General features: G+C 40.6%; 1 protein-coding gene across 1 annotated transcript; it reads left to right on the top strand.

Annotated features, from left to right (window-relative positions):
* The first annotated feature begins 10374 nt into the window (after window positions 1–10374).
* On the top strand, window positions 10375–11471 carry LOC122298872 (probable carbohydrate esterase At4g34215). Its single transcript, XM_043108720.1, has 2 exons — window positions 10375–10965; window positions 11274–11471. The coding sequence occupies exons 1-2, from the start codon at window positions 10375–10377 to the stop codon at window positions 11469–11471; spliced, it is 789 nt and encodes a 262-aa protein (XP_042964654.1).
* The last annotated feature ends 6509 nt before the right edge of the window (window positions 11472–17980 follow it).

Raw genomic sequence — 17980 nt, 5'->3', positions numbered from 1 at the left:
TTTTCCAAACCCTATTTTCAGATTTAAATGTATATTGCTCTTTCAATTAATTAATCTGCTGGTCGGTTGATTCCGGACTGAGTCCGAGGAGTTCGGGAGTCGGATGGATGGAGGACGGAGTTGCTTGTTTTATTGATTTATGTTGATGGAATATTTTATTGTGCACTGTTATGGCATTGCATGGTGCATGCACGTGTGTTTGTGAAATGGTGTGAAAAGCCTGTGTATTGGCGTAAGTGGTCTTACGGGTGCGTGTGTATCACGACCCCAAACCGGGATGGGGTATTATCCCGGTGGAGCTCCTCTGGTCACTCGGGAGCGGAATAAACTGAGTGATGTTCCCTGAGTTGTCGCTAGACGACGGGAGCGGGGGCTAGGGGTTACTTGGCTACGAACGCGCCGGGCGCGGAACCGGGCATCGCTCTACGCACCGACTCCGTGGCCCTTCACTGGTGAGGGCTAGAGGATGCTTGGCTACGAACGTGCGGGGCACGGAACTGGGCATCGCTCGTTAGGTGTCACATGCGTGGTGGTACTCTGCGGTGTGGCACTGGAGCCAGGGTGTGCGGATGACCCCTAGGGGAGGTCATGGTGCATACGGTTAATATGGATAATGGTTTGAGACGGATAAAGGCCAAATGTGACGAAAGGATGTGTTTTTGGGCCAAATGGGTTTTCGGCGTGTGTGGAAAGTTATGTTTTTGGGTTTTGTGCATCGGGCATGCTTCATGCATTTTGTTTGAGTTCTATATGTTTTTATCTGGTAGTGTTTGGGTTTTACTTACCTGCGGTACCATTTTTGGTTCCGTAGCTTTTGGTGCAGAGTTGGAGGACGAAGAGGAGGAGGCTGAGCCCGAGGATGCGGCTCCGCCGGGTTGCTGATGCTATGCTTTATGTTTGGTTTAAAACTGTATTTGTGTTTTTGTAATATTTTATCTATGTATGTTTTAAACAGCTTGTATTACGTTAAGAAAACAATTCTGGTACTTAGTTATGACTTTCGTTATCCGCTGCGTGTTTCTTCGTGCACAAATGTTGCTTTTGCACACACTTGGCACCCGTCGATGGGATGGTGACCCGGGCTGTCACCATCCAGACGTCTCGATTTTCCCGTGTTCGGGAGTGGGGATTTGGGGGCGTCACAGGTGGTATCAGAGCGGTCTGGCTCTGGGTAAAACCACATGTCTCGTAGGCAGTACCAGAATGCTTTTTAAAGTTGTGTTTTGAAAATTATGTTAAGTACAGTTGTTTTATTTGTTTTATTTGTTTGAGCTTGTTTGTTTGTTTGTATTTATTTGGTTATGTTTTTGCAAGCTGGTTTCTTTTGTTTCTTGCTGTGTGGTGTTGGTTTTGTTTTTGTTGGTTTTATGATGGTTTTATTTGTTTTCTTAAAGGAGGGTCAAGAGTGGTGTTGTGGCAGGAAAATGGGGAGACCAAGGAAATCTACCCAGGAACCACGGGACAATACCTCCAGGGATGACTCCCTAGCCGAAGCAATACGGCAGATGACAGAATTTATGCAGCAGAGTGCGAGGTCTCAACAGACAGGGCCTTGGCCACAACAAGGACCTTGGCCACAACAAGGGGGTCCTTGGCCACCATCAGGAGGGCCTTGTCCACTATCAGGAGGGCCTTGTCCACAACAAGGAGGGTTTTGGCCACAACCAGGAGGTCCTTGGCCATATCAGGGAGGGCCTTGGATGTATCCAGGAGGGTCTAGTAGCATGGTGCAAGCCGGATGCACCTATGAGCACTTCCTAGCACATAAGACTCCACACTTCACTGGAAATGAGGATCCACTTCAGGCTGGAAAATGGATCAAAGATCTGGAGAAAACCTTTGAGGTGTGTGGATGCACTGAGGCACAGCAAGTACTCTACGCCAGCTATCTCTTGCAAGGTACCGCTTCTGATTGGTGGGATACCAAGAGGGTGTTGTTGGAATCTGAACTGGGATCTTTCGCTGCGGTGACTTGGCAGCGTTTCAAAAAGGAGTTCAATGACCGCTTCTTCCCCGCATCGGTAAGGAAGCAAAAGGCAAGAGAGTTCTCAAATATGGTCCAAGGGGGCGCGACCGTGGAACAGTACGCCCGGAGGTTCATAGAACTTGAGCGATTTGCTCCTCACCTTGTCGCCACTGAGGAGATGCGAGCAAATCGTTTCCAGGAGGGGCTACGTCATGACATACGCCGTATGGTGGTCAGCCATCGGATATCCACTTTTCAGGAATTAGTGGATGTGGCCACCCTCGTGGAGCGGGAAAATAATCTGAGTTTGGGCTCCCCTCCAGGGCATAAGAGGTGGAGTTTTTCTGGTGAAGGAAGCAGCTCGGGTTCGCCCTAGAAGTTTGTTTAGCGGATCGGAACTCGACCTCAAACGTCCTCAGGTGTTCGTATGGGAGGACGGGTGCCTATTTGTGGAGCTTGTAATAGAGATCATGAGGGCGAGTGTTGGATGAGTAGCGGACCCCAGTGTTACCGGTGCGGCCAAGTGGGACATATCGCTCGGGATTGCTCCGTCAGAGTTCAAGGAAGCCGTGGAGGTAGACACGGTGGAAGAACCAACCCGAGACAAGCAGTGCAAGCCCGGGTTTATGCTGTCACACCCGGAGAGGTGGATGATGAGGCACCAGCGACCCATGATGCTGGAGTAATTACAGGTATGGTTTAATTTAATTTTAAGTTGGATTTAATTCTTGGTGTATGTGGTTTATTCTTTGCTTTTTGGATTTCATGGGTTGATGTGTTTGGTTCAGGAAGAGTCCGTTTGTATGAGTTTTATGCTTGTACTTTGTTTGATTCCGGTGCTTCACGGTCGTTTGTATCTTCCACGTTTGCTCGGGTGTGTAATTTGGTCACAGAACCATTGCCGAAGTCTATGGTAGTGACTCTACCCGATGGTGAGATGGTGTGGTGTTCCAAGGTTGCTTTGGGATGCCCGTTAAATTTTGAGGGAAGGTTCTTGGATGCTGATTTGGTGGTGTTCAAGCTGTTGGGTTTTGATATCATCCTCGGGATGGATTGGCTATACCGATATTCCGCGAGTATTAATTGCAGAAGTCGGATAATTAGCTTTCAGCTTCTAGATGGTGATTGTCTGGAATTTGTGGGGAGTAGATTAAAAGAAAAACCAATAATTATATCGGCGATTCAGGCAAGAAGAGAGATTGCATGGGGAGCGGATGCATTCTTGGTTCAGATGGTGTCCACGCCGTCTGAGAAGAAGTCCTTGGCAGACATTCCAGTTGTGGAAGAATTCCCTGATGTGTTTGTGGATGACTTGCCCGGACTACCCCCTGTTCGGGAAATGGAGTTTGTTATAGAATTGGAACCTGGAGCGGCTCCTGTGCATAAAGCTCCTTATCGCATGGCACCGGCTGAATTGAAAGAGTTGAAGACTCAGTTGCAAGAACTGGTAGAGAAGGGATTTATTCAGCCTAGTACGTCGCCGTGGGGTGCACCAGTTTTATTTGTTAAAAAGAAAGATGGAACCCTCCGTATGTGCATTGATTATCGGAAATTGAACAAGGTGACCATCAAAAATAAATACCCTCTCCCGCGGATTGATGATTTGTTTGATCAGCTTCAAGGAGCAGCCGTGTTCTCTAAGATTGATTTGAGGTCGGGATACTACCAGCTGAGAATCAGAGACCAGGATGTGCCTAAAACTGCTTTCAGGTCGAGGTATGGGCATTATGAATTTAAGGTAATGCCGTTTGGGTTAGCTAATGCCCCTGCAGCTTTCATGGATTTGATGAATCGAGTGTTTCGACCTTATCTGGATTCCTTTGTGGTAGTGTTCATTGATGATATACTGATTTATTCCCGAGATGTTGAAGAGCATGTGTATCATCTTAGTCTGGTACTTGAGAGGTTGAGAGAACACCAGCTATACGCCAAGCTCAGCAAGTGTGAATTCTGGTTGGAAGAAGTTAAATTTCTTGGGCATGTAATTTCCCGGGGCGGAGTGGCTGTTGATCCTAGTAAGGTAGAAGCCATTTTGTCATGGCAGCGCCCGACAACAGTGCGCGAGGTCAGGAGTTTCTTGGGGCTCGCCGGTTACTACCGAAGATTTGTAGAGGGTTTTGCTCGCCTATCCGGACCTCTCACAGCTTTGACTCGGAAGAATACAGAATTTGTTTGGTCAGAGAAATGTGAGAGAAGCTTCCAGGAATTAAAGAACAGGTTGACGACGGCACCAGTGTTAGCGCTCCCAGAACCGCATAAGCCATTCGTAGTCTTCAGTGATGCATCTAAGTTCGGTTTGGGTTGTGTCCTTATGCAGGAAGGACGGGTTGTAGCCTATGCATCTCGTCAGCTAAAGGACCATGAGAAGAATTATCCGACGCACGATCTAGAATTGGCTGCGATTGTTTTTGCCCTCAAAATCTGGCGGCACTTCTTGTATGGGGAAGCTTGCGAGGTTTTTACCGATCACAAGAGTTTGAAGCATTTGTTTTCCCAGAAAAATCTGAATATGAGGCAGAGGCGATGGCTGGAGCTAATCAGTGACTATCAGTGTGAGATCAAGTACCACCCAGGGAAAGCTAATATAGTTGCTGATGCTTTGAGCCGGAAGTCACATTTGGAAGATGAAGCCGAGCCGTCAGAATTGGAGTCGTTGCTTTGTGGGATGAGAAGGCTCCTTATAGAGAGTTCGCAGCAAGTGGAGATTTTGTCTTCAGTTCTTGATATTCGGGTAACTGATTTTGAAGAATTGAAAACTCTCCAAAGAAAGGATCCGAAGCTGCTGAACATCAGGAAAAGAGTCAGAAAATCTCGAGGGCCGTTGCACTATAGCATGGATAATGATAGGATACTTCGGTTCCGAGATCGCAGAGTGGTCCCAAAGGACTCAGATTTCAAAGAACGGATCATGACGGAAGCTCATGCGGCCCCTTATTCAGTTCATCCCGGCAGTACAAAGATGTATCGGGACTTGAAGAAAAATTACTGGTGGGATGGAATGAAGAAGGACGTTGCCTTATATGTGGAGAAATGCCACACATGCCGTCAGGTAAAGGCCGAGCATCAGAGACTTGCGGGTATGCTCCAACCCCTCCCTATTCCTGAGTGGAAGTGGGATGACATCACGATGGACTTCGTAGTGGGTTTGCCGAGAACGCCTAGTGGTAAGAATTCTGTTTGGGTGATTGTGGACCGGTTAATGAAGAGTGCTCATTTTCTGCCTGTTAATAACACCGACTCTTTGGGTAAGTTGACCCGTTTGTATGTCAAAGAGATAGTGGGGCTACACGGCGTACCAAAGAGTATAGTGTCGGATCGAGACCCGAGGTTTACGTCGCAGTTCTAGAAGAGTTTGCAGGCAGCTTTGGCTACTAAGTTGAAGTTCAGTACTGCTTATCACCCGCAGACAGACGGCCAGTCAGAGCGCACCATTCAGACCCTGGAAGACATGTTGCGAGCATGTGTCATGGAATTCCAAGGAAGTTGGGAAAACCATTTGCCGCTCATCGAGTTTGCATACAATAACAGCTTCCATGCGACCATTCAGATGGCTCCCTATGAAGCTCTTTATGGGAGAAAGTGCAGGTCGCCCTTGTGTTGGGATGAAGTTGGGGAGAGTAGGATAATTGGACCCGAAATAATTCAAGAGATGCAAAGCCAGGTCCGGATCATCAGAGATAAAATGGCGGCAGCTCAGAGTCGCCAGAAGAGTTACGCTGATACCAGGAGGAGAGAGTTGTCGTTTGAAGTTGGCGATTGGGTTTACCTTAAAGTCTCTCCCATGAGAGGTGTTAAGCGTTTTGGTAAGAAGAGGAAGCTAGATCCGAGGTACGTCGGCCCTTTTCAAATTCTGGAGAGAGTAGGGTCCGTCGCCTATAGAGTTGCTTTGCCAGATTATTTTGGGAATGTTCATGATGTCTTCCACGTATCATCCCTGAAGAAGAGCTTTGGACAGCAAGAACCACGCTTCGTCGACCCAGCGGGTATTCAGTTGCAACCGGATCTCACTTATGAAGTTGTTCCGTCGCAGATCTTGGATTGGAAGGAGCAACAGTTGAGGTCCAAGACGATACCTTTGGTTAAAGTGGCTTGGGGAGATCCGTTAGCTCAAGACTTCTCTTGGGAGCGAGTAGCGGACATGAGGGAGCAGTACCCGTATTTGTTCGAATAGAGAAGGTATGTACCTTAATCTCGATCACAGTTGGTTTATGTGCTTTCTTGTGGCTTGCTTTAAGTTGGTGGTTGATCTGCAAATTTCGAGGACGAAATTTGTTTTTAAGGAGGGGAGGATGTGATGACCCGCTTTTGAGTGTATTTTCGCTGAAATAGTTGTTTTATTTTAATTAATATTTTAGTTATTTATTTTAATTTATTTGCGTTTTAAAATTGTTTTTAATTTAATTGATGTTCTGTTTTATTTCTTTTAGTTGTTTTGTGGTTTTTAATATCTTCGCGGCGGTTTAGTGTTGTTTTTCCCGGACTGAGGATTAGACCTCGTCTTTTCCCTACATCTCTTTCCCTTTTTCCTTTTCTTTTTCCTTTTTCTCTTTTTCCTTCTTTCTTTTTCCTTTCTTTTTCTTTTTTTCTTTCTTTTCTTTTTCCCCTCTTCTTTCCCCCCCCTCTCTCTCTCTCTTCTCTCTCCCTCACGTCGGAAGCTTCTCACCCCGGTGTACCGCTGTCCGGCCACCGTGCGGCTCACCGCCGGTCCCATTCGGTTCCCCTCCCTCCGGCGCACCTTCCCACCAATTTCCACCCCCAACCGGCCGGCCGTTTGGCCGGAAAAGCCCTTTGAAGCCCGCACGGGTTTGGCTCCGATCCGCCGCCGTCGCTCCACCTCCGGCCACCATTTCTTCACCACTTCATCACCGGTCCCTTGCTGTCCTAACCCACCTATTTCCGGCCTCCAACGACCACCGAAACAGCTCCTACGAGCTAGCTTTCCTTTTTGGGAAATCCGGTCTCTTTCCGGCGATTCCGCCGCCACCCACGGCCAACCACCACTTCCAATAGCTTCACAACCATCCCTAGACCATTCCCTATCAATCCCAAGCCCTAGTTTGTCCCCGTTCAAAAGTGGGTTTTTCACAACCCACGGCCACAGTGAATTTTCACTGTGACGTTGCTTTTTCGCCGCCGTTTGCAACGCCTCGTGTTTTCTAAAATTGCCATATAGCGCTGTAAGTATTTTCCAAACCCTATTTTTAGATTTAAATGTATATTGCTCTTTCAATTAATTAATCTGCTGGTTGGTTGATTCCGGACTGAGTCCGAGGAGTTCAGGGGTCGGATGGATGGAGGACGGAGTTGCTTGTTTTATTGATTTATGTTGATGGATTATTTTATTGTGCATTGTTATGGCATTGCATGGTGCATGCACGTGTGTTTGTGAAATGGTGTGAAAAGCCTGTGTATTGGCGTAAGTGGTCTTACGGGTGCGTGTGTATCATGACCCCAAGCCGGGATGGGGTATTATCCCGGTGGAGCTCCTCTGGTCACTCGGGAGCGGAATAAACTGAGTGATGTCCCCTGAGTTGTCGCTAGACGACGGGAGCGGGAGCTAGGGGTTACTTGGCTACGAACGCGCCGGGCACGGAACCGGGCATTGCTCTACGCACCGACTCCATGGCCCTTCGCTAGTGAGGGCTAGAGGATGCTTGGCTACGAACGTGCGGGGCATGGAACTGGGCATCGCTCGTTAGGTGTCACATGCGTGGTGGTACTCTGCGGTGTGGCACTGGAGCCAGGGTGTGCGGATGACCCCTAGGGGAGGTCATGGTGCATACGGTTAATATGGATAATGGTTTGAGACGGATAAAGGCCAAATGTGACTTTTGGTGTGTTTTTCGGAAAGGATGTGTTTTTGGGCCAAATGGGTTTTTGGCGTGTGTGGAAAATTATGTTTTTGGGTTTTGTGCATCGGCATGCTTCATGCATTTTGTTTGAGTTCTATATGTTTTTATCTGGTAGTGTTTTGGTTTTACTTACCTGCGGTACCATTTTTGATTCCGTAGCTTTTGGTGCAGAGTTGGAGGACGAAGAGGAGGAGGCTGAGCCCGAGGATGCGGCTCCGCCGGGTTGCTGATGCTATGCTTTATGTTTGGTTTAAAACTGTATTTGTGTTTTTGTAATATTTTATCTATGTATGTTTTAAACAGCTTGTATTACGTTAAGAAAACAATTCTGGTACTTAGTTATGACTTTCGTTATCCGCTACGTGTTTCTTCATGCACATATGTTGCTTTTGCACACACTTGGCACCCGTCGATGGGATGGTGACCCGGACTGTCACCATCCGGACGTCTCGATTTCCCCGTGTTCGGGCGTGGGGATTTGGGGGCGTCACACTTACTGTGAGATGTGTCATGGGAAAATGTAGGTATTGGCCACGAATTAAACCCTTTGTGGGCTATAATACTTTTCGCGGCAAGTTTTACACCACGAGCTTCCCACGATAATATTTTGTGCGAAAATGGTTTTTCCCACAAAAAGTTTACTTTTTGCCATGAATTTCCCCCTTGGGAAAAGGCCGAATTTATTGTAGTCGAATCGTTTGAGCTCTCCAGTCGGCATAAAATATCCAACATGAGTAACAAGTACGAAGAAGATGACGAAAAGAAACATCCTTTTTTCTTTTCTTTTAGATATTGCAGGGGTAATAGTTGTGCAATGATGGAAGAGAAGCTGGCTATGTCTTAAATTTATATGACTTGGAACTCCATTTTAGGTGGCATACAGAGTGTACGATTTGTTTCTAGCCCTCAACTCCCTAACCAAGAAAACAAACTAGCACTCAATATCAAGAATTTTCGACCACTGAAAAGATAGTACCTAAACTTTATTTTTAGCCTCATCTCTATAACTGAGAAAACAAACTAGTTTTCAGTATTTGTAAAATTTGATTATTGTTATATCATGGAAGTCATTAATTCCCTAAGAAAGTTGTGAACATCGAATGCTCTGTACCAGTTGTTAGGTGCTAATTTATTTTAACCAAAAGGAAATTATCGTAATAATACCAAAAAATTAAATTAAAATTTGGCTGCATATGTGTTTAGAAGCCACTCCCCAAGGTTATAATCAATATAACTTTCTTCGATTCTTTTCTTCTAAGAGTACTTACATGGACTGTTTACCCAGAATCAATTTTTAGAGTAATGTTAAATACAATCCTAACTAGAGTGTGCAAGTTCCGTGCACTCTATTTAAAAAAATAAATGAAGTCTATGAGTAATGCTAAATACAAGTCCTGCATATGCCTTTCAAATTATACAAATCATTTATCTTGTCCAAATTATGTCGGCCATATATATGTCTTGATAGCCATACAGCACTCACCAATCTCACCAATCAAATATGAGAGAGGCATAATAATATATCAAAAGCTTGATGACTTGATGACATATGACGCGATTATGCAAATAAAAAGCCTAGTTCGAAACCCCTCACTCCTATTTAAAAGAAGAAGAAGAAGAAGAAGAAAGGTCGTAATAATGCCTTCATATTCTTGCCACTTGATTACCTGTTTATCGTGCTTCTCGTCTCGTGCACTTTTTGGTAGTTGCTACTAATTTATTCATTATTACTTCCATCAACTAATTTATCGTTTCTTGCACTTCATGATAGTTACCGCTTTAAACATGATCTTTGTAATTATGTTATGACGTTGTTTCAGGTATGTAAATATCAAAAGTCATTTGTTTATATTGTTATTGTAAATACATGTTTACGAAATATCGCTTTGTTATTTTGATATTCTTTTTTAATCTACATTATGTACCTTCTTGCTCCTGTTTACACACTTTGAGTTGATGGACTCACCTGTTTATCTTCAATATTTTTTTATCAGATGACTTTGATAGTTGTAACAATTGGAATAGATGGCATGTGACAGGATTATTAGAAAAATGTAAGATAAGTGTCAAGTGGCATAGGTTGATTGGTGAGATTTTAGAGACTGTGCAGTAGAGTTTAGTTTATTTTACTTTGAAAGAATTTTTTTAAGTTCTTGGTTTTTTTAGGAAATATTGTATTTAAGCTTTCTTATTATTATGGATTTGGGTTAAAAGGTTCCCATGGTATGTGGCGTGACAAAAGGAGTACTATATTTAGAGAATAGCCCCAATCGGTAGTAACAATGTAGTAAAAAATAATGTCTCAACCATTTTCCTAAATTAAAATAAAAAAATCACAAGACAAGCGAACATGCTATCTTTTTGGTGGTCGAAAACTCTTGATATTGAGTACTAGTAATTTGTTTTCTTGGTTAGAGAGTTGAGGGCTAGAAACAAATCATACACTCTGTACGCCACCTAAAATGGATTTCCAAGTCATATAAATATAAGACTGCTTCTCTTCCATCACTGCACAACTATCACACTCCTGCAACATCTAAAAGACAAGAAAACAGGATGTTTCTTCACTTCATCTTCTGCATATTTGTTCAATGTGATGTTAAGCCCCAAGAGCTCAAACCCAACAACATATTCCTTTTAGCAGGACAAAGCAACATGGCTGGACGTGGAGGCGTTTACAATGACACCAAAACCAACTTGCTCGAGTGGGACGGACAAGTTCCTCCACAATGCACTTCCACTCCCAACATCCTCACACTATATTTAAACCAGACTTGGGGGATAGCTAGTGAACCTCTTCATAAGGAAATTGATAATTCAAAGACCTGCGGGGTGGGACCAGGCATGCCCTTTTCCAACCAAATATTGGCAAAACGTCCAAACTTTGGAGTGATTGGTCTGGTCCCTTGCGCAGTAGGAGGAACAAAGATAGAAGAGTGGCAAAAGGGTACTATACTATACAATCAGTTGGTGGGTAGGGCAAAAGCTGCAAGGGAAAGTACTAGTGGAAATATTGGTGCACTGCTTTGGTATCAAGGAGAGAGTGATTGTGGAGAGCAAGACTCCATGCTCTATAAGGGAAGGCTGGAAAAGTTCTTCAATGATGTTCGACAAGATCTCCAGTCTCCTGACCTCCCTATTATCTTGGTATTTTCTTTTGTTTATTTATTACTTTCTTAGTTCAATATGTTTGTGTAAAGTTTCTTAATTTTATATATGGTTTTAAACTTACAGACTGACATAGTTTCATACCATATATGATACGTTAGATATATGTAGCTTATAATAAAATTGACTTTACAATCTAACGGAAGCTTTTTGTGGCTAATTCATTTCTCCTTTCACAAATTGGTTAGAGTACATGCAACATATATATATATGTGTGTATATATATATAATGCATCTTTGCAAATCATTATAAAAATTCTAAACATATATATACATATTTTTTGCAGGTTGTAATTTCTGCTGGAGAAGGAAACTTCCTAAGAAATGTAAGAGATGCTCAACTGAATATAAACCTGAAGAATGTTGTGCATGTTGATGCCATGGGCTTAACCCTATTACTAGATCATTTGCATTTGGATACAAAGTCTGTTGTTAGCATTGGTCAAGAGCTAGCTGATAGTTTTCTAAACAACTTTGGCCAGTAGAAGTATTTAAGCCAGTAATTAAACCTAGTTGATCGTTGAAATTCAATAAGCTAAGTAAATAAGATGATTCTGTCTGTATCGATCATGTGAAATGGGAGAGAAATGTCGTACATATGATCCATTAATATTGCTCTTTGTTTCTATGTTAATGTTTTTATTTCGTTTGATTATGATGTAGTACTCTAGCTAATATGCTGCCCTTTGGTAGCTAGAGAAATATTTGAACTATCATGAGAATTAAAACTCATGCATGCATGGAATCATGAGTAGTACTTACCGGGGAAAAATCATAATTAAGTGTATAGGAAATGTTGTGCCTAAGTTGCTTGGATTCTATGATCAGCATGCATGTTTCTCCATTATCATCTACTATTTCCATTGGTTGCGCGCACGGCATTTTTACTCATGCAGTCTAGATCAATTATATTTTAAATTGTTTCATATATCAACCACTTAATTAAATTAACAACCACTCAAAATATGATATGTAAGCTATTAATGTATTTGAAAGTGACAACATCTAGAATGATATTAAAAAAAAAAAAAAATCATTTATCTTAAGATGGTGCTAGTGGGATGCTTGAAAGTCTATCCCATGGTTACTACAAAGCTGTCCAAATGTTAATACAAAACTAATAAATCTCGAAATGAAATTCTTACGTACCCATTATCAAAGTAGCAAAGCTAACTGATCCATATCGACCAATTAAACACCTTGTGACACTACAAGAAAAATGACAATTTGTGATAGATTATATGTGACGACAATGACTATTTACGAAAAAAAAAAAAGACTCATTTTAATAGAAAATAGTCATTTTCACTAGAAATAGCTGGCAACAACTGTTGTAGTGTTGAAATCTTTTGCTCAAAGACTACTATAATAGTATGAGATATATATATATATATAAAATAATAATTTTCAAAAAACTTTAGATGAGTAGTCTTTTGACATGAAGATGATCGATTAATATTGTAATGATCAAGTGGGTTAATTATTAGTATTATGATTGAAACATAGTCGAGCAAAATATTTCTTCCAGTGACTTGAACTGATTTCCACAAAATGATATTTGATCGCTTGCACGACGATGTCATGAATTATAATGTCCAAATGTTGATTACATTTGGGTGAGGGGTTTGCTTTTAGCAGATCACCTGCATTTGCATACAAATTCAGTTGTTCGCATTGGTCAGAAACTAGCTAATAGTTTTCTTTATAGCTTTTATCACTAGAAGTAATTAATCCAGTAATTAAAACTGATCGATGGTCAAAATTCAATAATCTAAATAAATAACATGATGTTTCTGTATCATCTTAAATAACATAAGATCGATCAGGGGAAATGGGAGAGATCAACTAGAGATCAATATTGTCCTATATCCATGAATATTGCTCTTTCTTTCAATGTTTGTGATGTCCTCTGCTAATGTTTTGCTTTCGTTTGATTATGATATACTCTAATATACTGGCCTTTGGTAGCTATATATATAGCTAGAGAAATATAATTTGAACTATCATGAAAATTGAGGTTCTGTTTAGATAGTGAATTTATATGAGATGAGATAAGTTGAGATGAAAGTTGAAAGTTGGAAGTTGAATAAAATATTATTAGAACATTATTTTTTAATATTATTATTGTTTTGAGATTTAAAAAAGTTAAATTATTTATTTTATTCTGTGTGAGAATTTGAAAAGTTATAATGATAAAATTAGATGAGATACGATGAGATGAAATATTTTCACGATCCAAACGGGGCCTAAAACTCATGCATGGAATGAGTTACCAACCAAAAATGTGTGTACAGGCCATGTTGTGCCTAAGTTGCATGCATGCCTCGGTGGAGTCAAGGCTTTGCTACGAGATCTTGCCAGTAGTGTATATCATTTATTTGTATTTTTATTTTTTTGGACACTAGCTATTTGTATCTGGTATAATTAATTTAAATATGAATCTTCTTTTCATTTTTTAAATTAGTAATTGAATTCCTTTATTTATTTATATTATTTAAATGCTATATTTATTATATAAACTAAATATTTACCTATAACTAATTAATAAGATATTTTTTTGCAATTAAAATTTATAAAAATCCTACCACTATTCGAGCATACAGCCAAAAGCTTTCGAACGTATTTTCTACTCCCACCAAACATCTATTCATCTAACCTGCCAAAATTTCCATGTGAACCATTCAAAGTTCGTTCGAATGTTAACTTTTATGTTAACACCTTCGTGTTAAAAAAAGTTATATCAACTTATACTTCCACAAACCTCATCTCCTAGATCCCCACCTTATATAGTAGGATAATAATAAAATGAGTGTGATGTATACTATTTTCCCCCACTCTGATTCCTTGCTACCAGATTAATCTATTCCAAATTTGCATGACTTTCTTTTATAATTTATCAATATTATATACGACTTTTTTTATATATATTTTATTATCAATAAAGCTAGTATGCCACCTATGATGTACCGCTCAATGTGACCGATTGTAATTTTTTTACTTAATGATTAAGGAAGTGATTTTAAATATATTGATATATTTTTTTATTTTTAAAAAATATTTAAATATATTAAAAAATGTGAAAAAACTGAAAAAAAATAAAGAGTGAGGAGCAGTATAAACGAGCGGTGCTCTTTTATCATGCTCTTTAAATACTGGTCTGAAGCTTTTCAAACCGTTGTTTTCTTAACTAATTGCATGCCTACCCCCATTCTTCATAATAAATCACCTTTTGAGATGTTTTTTCACAACACTCCGGACTATCAATTTTTACGTGTCTTTGGTGTGGCATGTTGGCCAAATCTTCGTCCCTATAATCGACACAAAATGGACCTTCGTTCCCATCTTTGTGTTTTTATGGGATATAGCATTGATCACAAGTGTTATTGATGCCTTCATCTACCTACGGGTCGAACATATATTTCTCGTGATGTCATCTTTGATGAAACAATTTTTCTATTCTCTACACAACACAGGCTGAATGGGTCTCTCTCTCTTCCACAAACTAACATTCCTATTCTTTCCCTTCCTAATTTTCCAGCTCAAATCACTACTCCTTCGGCCCCAGTCAACTCATGTTCCAATTCACCTACTCGGCCCCTCAGTTCACGCCTAACAAATTCATCAATTCGTCCATCAAACTCGGCCCATAATCCCCAGCCCGATTCATCTGCTTGGCCCCTTAGTCCACGCCTAAGGAGTTCACCAATTCCTCCAGCAAACTCGGCCCATAATCTCCAACATGATCCACCTACCAGTCCACACCAGCCCTCATCTTCTCAGCACACTATCCCTAATATCGTTAACTCCTCTTTGCCGCCATCAACACACACAGACCCACAGTCTATCTCTTCCACTGGTCATCACCAGTCTCTTCCATCATTTCCAAATGGCTCCTCCCCACCCACCTCTTCAACCGTCCATCATAACCTCCCCTCTCACCCGATGGTCACTTAGACCAAAACATGGTCTCTGCGCCCCCTTATACGAACCGATGGAACCGTCCCTTAGCCCACTCCCAAACCCTCATCCTCTCTCACTTCTTACTCCCAAAATGTCCTAGAAGAACCTTCCTCCGTCACTGAGGCGTCCCGTTTTCCCTAATGGAGAGCAGCTATGGCCACCAAGTTTGCTGCTCTCTTGCAAAATTGTACATGGGACATATTTCCCTTCTCTTCTTCCTTTAATCTTCTAGGTGCTAAATGGATCTTTAAAACAAAACGCCGGGTTGATGGAAGTCTTGAACGCCATAAAGCATGGCTTGTGGCCAAGGGATTCAATCAACAACCCAGCCTTGATTACTTCGAGACCTTTTGTTCGGTTGTTAAACCGGTAACTATACGACTCATTCTATCACTTGCTATCACTCATAACTGGCCATTGCACTAGTTGGATATTCAGAATGCAATTTTGCACGGGGACCTTGAAGAAGATGTGTACATATAGCAGCCTCCGGGGTTTGTGAATCCCGATCGTCCAACCATGTCAGTAAGTTAAGGAGTCGATCTATGGCTTGAAGCAAGCCCCAAGGGCTTGGTTCTCCAAGTTCATAGATCAGCTTCTCTCTCGGTTTCTCTGGTTGAAAATCTAATAGTTCCTTGTTTGTTTTTAGAAATAAATCTGATTTCCTCTATGTTTTAATTTACGTAGATGACATTATTGTTACCAGATCTACCTCTGCCTTGGTATCTGAATTTATTATAGCATTGAAATCTCATTTCCCTATTAAGGATCTTGGCACTCTCAGTTTTTTTTAAGGCATCAAAGTGTTTCGCAACTCCTATGGTCTCTATCTATCCCAGTCTAAATATGTGTTTGACTTACTTGCTCGAACGAATATGCATGAGTCTAAATCAGTTTCAACTTCTTTATCTGCCTCTGTGAAACTGAATATACTTGATGGCTCCTCCTTTGAGGATCTCTATAGGAGTAGTCTACAATACCTATCTTTTACTCGGCCCAATGCAGCTCCACTGGCAAGCTGTAAAATGCATCCTTCGTTACCTTAATCATACCAAACACTTCGGCCTTTATTTCTGTTCATCTTCTCCTATTAAGCTGTCTGCCTTTATCGATGCTGACTAGGCAGGTTGCCCAGATGATCGTAAGTCTACAGGAGGTCATTGCATTTACCTTGGGTCTCACCTTATTTCTTGGGGTTCAAAAAAATAGCCCACTATAGCTCAATCGTCCATTGAAGCCGAGTATAAGGCTATGGCAAATGCCACTTGTGAAATTTTATGGTTACAGCATTTGTTACAAGAGCTTGGTATTTTTCTTATTGAACCTCCAACATTGTGGTGTGATAATTAGGCGCCACCTATCTCTCTGTTAATCCTGTTTTACATGCTAGTACTAAACACATTAAACTTGATTATCATTTTGTATGAGATAGAGTGGCTGCCAAAACACTACAAGTCTCCTTTATCTCTAGTAAAGATCAGCTTGCTAACATTTTTACTAAGCCTTTGTCCACAGCGCGTTTTTCACAGTTACAATCAAGCCTCACTCTCACTCCAGTGCCACTTGAATCGCCGGGGGATATTAAGGCAGTACACAAGGGACCTGCCTCTCGTACTCCAGAGCATAAAGAATTAGTCGTGGCTGCTGCAAATATTCCAGCTGTCGCATAATAGTACATAATAGAAAGATGATGTGGATCAATCATTGTGTATTTGTTGTAAAGCCACTGTGTTATAAATATGTGTAGATATTCTCTGAATTGTATACGGGAAATCAATAATACTGAAATGAGGTTTTAAGTCAATATTTCTTCATCCAGAACTTTTGTCAAACATCTTCTCTATCACTCTGTGTTATAGTGATTCAATATAGAGTATGTAAGCACCGCATAATCGTTTTGAAAATATCATTTCTCATTACTTTAAAATATTCTTAGTTTATTTTTCAAACATGTATTAATAAGTTGGCATAAATCCTAGAGATTGAGGTGACTAAAATTCAATAATTTTGTTATAATATATAAGATTATAATTCCCTAAAACTTTGGGGAATCGAAGTCACTAATTTTTATTGTATTTCACTTAAATCAAACAAGATAAATTGAACAAAATGACTTCATGCCCTATAAATAGCCTTAATTTGACTCCTATCTTCACTTAGGCAAAGTTATGAGATAGAAGATTAACTTGTTTAATCAAAATACTAGAGATTAAATACTAAAATTGACAAATTTTTAATATCACTTCTATTATATAATGTTTCAACGTATGCTAAGTTAGTTGATTAGATTATTCTTCATTTAAGGCTTGGTTTGGATTGAGAGGTGCTCTCAACCCGGCCATTTTATCTCATCATTACAACTTTTACAAATTCTGACACAAAATACAATAAACAATTCAATTTTTTTAAAATCTCAAAATAATAATAATATTCTAATAATATTTTATTTAATTTTCATATCAACTCATCTCATCAGATAAACTCACTATCCAAACCTAACATTAGTAAATGTACATATTTAATATTGTGCATTGCACATACATTTTACAACTAATTATACATATGCCCAAGGAAATTACCTCACTAAACTTGATGTTGGATAGCTGAGTCGAATCCCAAAAAGAACTATAACTCCGACTCCATCGTTGAGGCAAGTTTGCATAAAGGATTCGTCTCTAAAATTCATGAAAAAATTTATTTGCAAGCATGTTTATAGATATGCTAGACAGACTGCTGATGTGAAAGCATGTCATATCTGTTAAATTCAAAACTAAGAATTAAAATTTTGTAAAAAATCAGAGAGTAAGTCAACTGTCAAAAACCAATGAACGAAAGGGGATATTATATCATTGTTAATACAATCATCCTGAGAAATGAGGGATTTCATAGCCCACTCTGCATAATTTGCTGTAAAAGGACCATTTGCCAGACTTGCAAATTTCCCAAACACAATAGTACAAGTAACATAGGCTCAATGAAGAACATATGAATGGTTCGAGGAGGGCAACTTGACTGCCAATAAGCTTTGACTCAA

Source organism: Carya illinoinensis, chromosome 16, assembly GCF_018687715.1.
Source record: "Carya illinoinensis cultivar Pawnee chromosome 16, C.illinoinensisPawnee_v1, whole genome shotgun sequence".
Taxonomy (NCBI): Eukaryota; Viridiplantae; Streptophyta; class Magnoliopsida; order Fagales; family Juglandaceae; genus Carya; species Carya illinoinensis.
Note: the sequence above shows the minus strand (reverse complement) of the source record. Positions and strands in the feature narration are given on the sequence as shown.